General features: G+C 29.2%; 1 protein-coding gene across 1 annotated transcript; it reads right to left on the reverse strand.

Annotated features, from left to right (window-relative positions):
- Positions 1-519: 519 nt before the first annotated feature.
- LOC114297672 (acyl carrier protein 1, chloroplastic) lies at positions 520-3,897 on the reverse strand. The gene is made up of 4 exons (XM_028242133.2): positions 3,599-3,897; positions 1,545-1,655; positions 1,308-1,430; positions 520-1,192 (listed from the first exon to the last, which is right to left on the reverse strand). Exons 1-4 carry the CDS (start codon positions 3,695-3,697, stop codon positions 1,061-1,063), a joined length of 465 nt encoding a protein of 154 aa, XP_028097934.2. The 5' UTR covers positions 3,698-3,897; the 3' UTR covers positions 520-1,060.
- Positions 3,898-4,192: the final 295 nt, after the last annotated feature.

A 4,192-nucleotide genomic window follows, 5' to 3' on the forward strand; every position in this document is an offset into this window, starting at 1 on the left:
ACTTAGAAGTTAAGTTCCATGATTTTTAAGTTGTTAAAATTGGTACTTGGTTGTTAAAAAAAGTTGTTTAAAGTTGGGTCAAGGTCCCTGATTACTGCAATTGGACTTTAAATGCTAAAAATGTAGCTTAGAAGCCACAAAAAAAGAGAAGAAAGAAAAAGAGTGAAAATAGTAGTTGAACCCATACTCGTGCATAACAAGCAGTACTGTAAGCGAGCCAGTGGAAAAACGAGCATAACCCTCTCAAAAAATTTTGAAATCACAGATTTTATTTTTGGGCCTTTCATTTTAATCCTTGTATTCTAAATGCTAAAAATGAAACTTGGAAACTTGAATCAAAAGAGTGAAAATATTGATTGTTTTCTTTGGTTCTTGAATAAAACTTAACCTTACCAAAAAAGAAGGTTAGAGGTCCACCTTGATAACTATTGTGCCCTTTCATTGTAGAACTGTCAATCCAAAGACACTGAGAAATGCAAAATATTCCAATGGGGATTAGCAACAAGCCAGAACCACAAATAAGAAAATAATAATAGAGCATTACTTCATCCAAACAGAACTTTTGCTAGTGCAATAAATATTAGAAAAAGCACTAGCAAATCATCTGTGGCAAAGGGTTTGGAAAAGCAATACTAACACATTACAAAAGAGTAATACCCAAAAGAAACAAAATAAAAAGAAAATTGGATCTCATTAATTCCAATACCTTCATGTTTTTTTTTTTTTTTTTTCTAACAAATATGAATAAAGGCAGAGAAAAAAATGAAGGAAAAAAAAAAAAACCAGAGCTAGCTTTACCAAACGATCCTACCTCAGACATACTTAAAAAATTTCACTTGCGTCACGTTTTGGCCATCTGAGACCAAAAATTCTATGTACTAAAAAAAAATAGGTAGAAAAGTGCTCAGAATTTGAAATACACGGATTAGATTTATTCTATATGTGAGGCATACTACACCAAGTGTAAATTTAAGCCATACGTTAAATTCTGTGCACTTTTTTAAATATTTTTCTCGAGTGCATATCATTTTTTATCTCAACCAGTACTACCGCTTATTTTCTAAGCTTCAGATTTCTTTTGAACAAGTTTCTCAATGAGGTCAGCTGCTTCTTGGACAGTGGTAATGTTCTCAGAACTCTCCTCTTCCACACTAATGTCAAACTCTTCCTCCAGTCCCATTACAATCTCCACCTGTTCTCATCCACATAAACATATATACACAACTTTTTGTAATTACATAAATTAAATGAAAAAAAATTAAATTAATTTAAAAGAAAAAATTTAGAGTATGAGGGGATAAGCTCACAGTGTCAAGGGAATCGGCACCAAGTGCAGCAAATTTGGTGTCAGGGGTGAGCTCAGATTCGGGTGGCAATGCCAATTGTTTCCTCACAATTTCACATACTTTCTCCACTGTCTCGGGCTTTGCCTGTCAATTTATGCACTTCATGTAATTTCTCACTAGACATGTTTGCCAAACTTCGCAGAAAAAAATAATAATTCGTGTTTAAGCTAAAGATAGAGAGGGAGAAGCTGAAACTACCGCGCAAGAAACGCAGAAGCGAGAGGTTTTCAGTGAAGTGAAACTAGTCCTTGAGAAGCCCACAGAAACTAGCTTTGTCTTCGTGTTTAAACATGAATTTCTTCCAGTTGCCTGGACATTTTAAGCATCACAAACAAACCATAATTGTTGATTTGGTTAGTTTTTGTGGCACATTTATACTTAGACTCTAGTATTTTAGCTAAACATAAATATGGCACATTTGAAATGAATTATTTTGTTATTACATAAATTGTGTGGTTGAATGAACCAAAATACAACATAAGAGTTTGGTTAATAAAGCTTTTAAAATGGTTGTGCATTTTTTATAGCACGCTTCTATAAATAATGTACTGCAAATTCAAGAATCTGACAGCTTTAATTATCTCTTTATTCTTTTTTAGTTATAAAAAAATTAAAATCATTAACAATAATGTTTGAAAAAGTAACCCTAATTTTAGGAAACATGTTTATCATATTGATGATGCAAATTCAATTGGGAAAATTACACTGCAGTGTTATTTTTTAAAAATAATTACATATAGGTGGAAAGGTTTATTACTTTTATTATTAATATTTATAAAGTTTATCATTAATTTATAATATACATATATATATATATATATATATTTAAATTCCACTGACATGACATTTTCCCAATTTAATTTTTTTGAATTAAAATAATTTTTGTATTTTAAAATTAAACAAAGAGAAAAGGAAGACACACGGAATTGGACTATTAAGATAGTGTTTGGTAACGTTTACGTTTTTGATTTATGTTTACAAAAATTTTATATACTGATTTTTGTTTATTTTTAGAAAAACCATAAATTACAAACGCGTTTGGTTAAATTTTTTAAAAACATAAACTAAAAAATATATTTGTTCAGGCCTAAAATATTTATATTTATTTTTATTATTTATGACAATGGGATCACACACATTATAATTGAAAAAAATTAATCAAAAAAATTAATTGAAAAAAAATATTTGAAAAAAAAAATTAATTGAAAAAAAATGAAAAAAATTAATTAAAAAAATAATTGAAAAAAGAATTAAATGAAAAAAAAATTAATTGAAAAAAAAATTATTTGAGAAAAAAAATTGAAAACTGAAAACGTAAACTCATTTTTTGAGTTTGCGTTTTTTCCTCAAATTTATAAACTGAGATAACCATTTATAAACCAAAAAAATTATCAAACAAGTTTTATGGCAGTTTTTAAAATTTTTGTAAATATAAACTAAAAACAGAAAACGGAATGGTTACCAAAGAGATAATTAGATTTTTTAATGCATGCATTGCTTGCCAAATATGATAACATTCTACCAAACAAAATGGATTAACCATTTTTATCAATTAAAAAATTTATTAGTTAAAACTGATTAGAAATTTTGCATTAAAAAATAATAAAATTTAATTTTAGATGAAAATAAAATTATAATTACCGTTTAAACATCAAAAGTCTTCATTTTAATTTTTTATCTCAAGCCTCTAAAAAGATGGAATTTCCTAGTCTTGCCCCCATTTTCTCCCTTGTTTGTGTGGGTATGAAAGTACTAACATTCCAAAGTAGACATACTACATGTAGATCTAATAAAATATGCATTTCATTCACATGTTTGTTTGGGACATGATTTTAAAATTTGATTAATAATTCAATAAAATGTATAATATGATATTTAACTAAGAAAATTAGGGTTCAGACTAATAGTATATACGAACATAATATCTATGTATGAGGGACTATTGAATCCTAAGAGTAGGACTGAGATGCAAGATGAAAATTAAAGAGAGATTTAAGACTAATTAATTAAATTGCTCAATTGATAGGTTTGTTAGTCCCTCATTCTCATAATTCTAGGTCAATCCAAACATAAAATATGATACATAATCCCAAAATCTTAATGTTGTTATCTAATTCAGTCTATCCAAACAAATATCATCTTAGTGTTCAGGCTTCAATTTTGACAATATGCACAAATAATATGAAATTTAATATCTATACATGTGGGGAGAGAATAGAAGAATGAAGGAGAAGGAAGAGTGAAGTTTTGACCTGGAGGTGGTTGGTCCTGCTGATGGAGATGGACTGCTTCACTATTGAAGCTGCTGGTTCCAACCTAACACAAGCAGTCAAAGCTGAGATAGAGGCCATTGAATTGAACTTTGAAGAACACCCCAAAGTACTTGATCTACCCAAAAATATCACTTTATTTATTAAACAAACCAGCTCAACTTTTCAATGGTTAAGGATACATTGAAGACTCTCGTGTTATGTTAGGTTGGAAAAGGCCGAAATTAAATTGATATTGCCAAGGTAGCATTTGGTAGAAAGGGTACGAGTGTTGTTGCCTTGGAAATAGTAATTCACAGTGGAAGAATCTAAAAAGGATAACTAACGGCTCATGAGTGGCCAACATTCATTGACCCTTCCACATCATCATCATCATCATCATCATCATCCTGTCTTCCCTGCTGACGTGGCAATCTAAAATAAAAGTTTAAAAATCTTAGAGACTCCCAAAAAAAAAAAAAAAAATAATTCAAATTTTTACATAATTTTCACATGAGGTTGGAGACTATACCCATGTGAGTATTGTTAAAGACTTCTAATAATTTTTTAAAATCTCTAACCTTATTTATAATAGTT

Source organism: Camellia sinensis, chromosome 15, assembly GCF_055761805.1.
Source record: "Camellia sinensis isolate YWXY chromosome 15, ASM5576180v1, whole genome shotgun sequence".
Taxonomy (NCBI): Eukaryota; Viridiplantae; Streptophyta; class Magnoliopsida; order Ericales; family Theaceae; genus Camellia; species Camellia sinensis.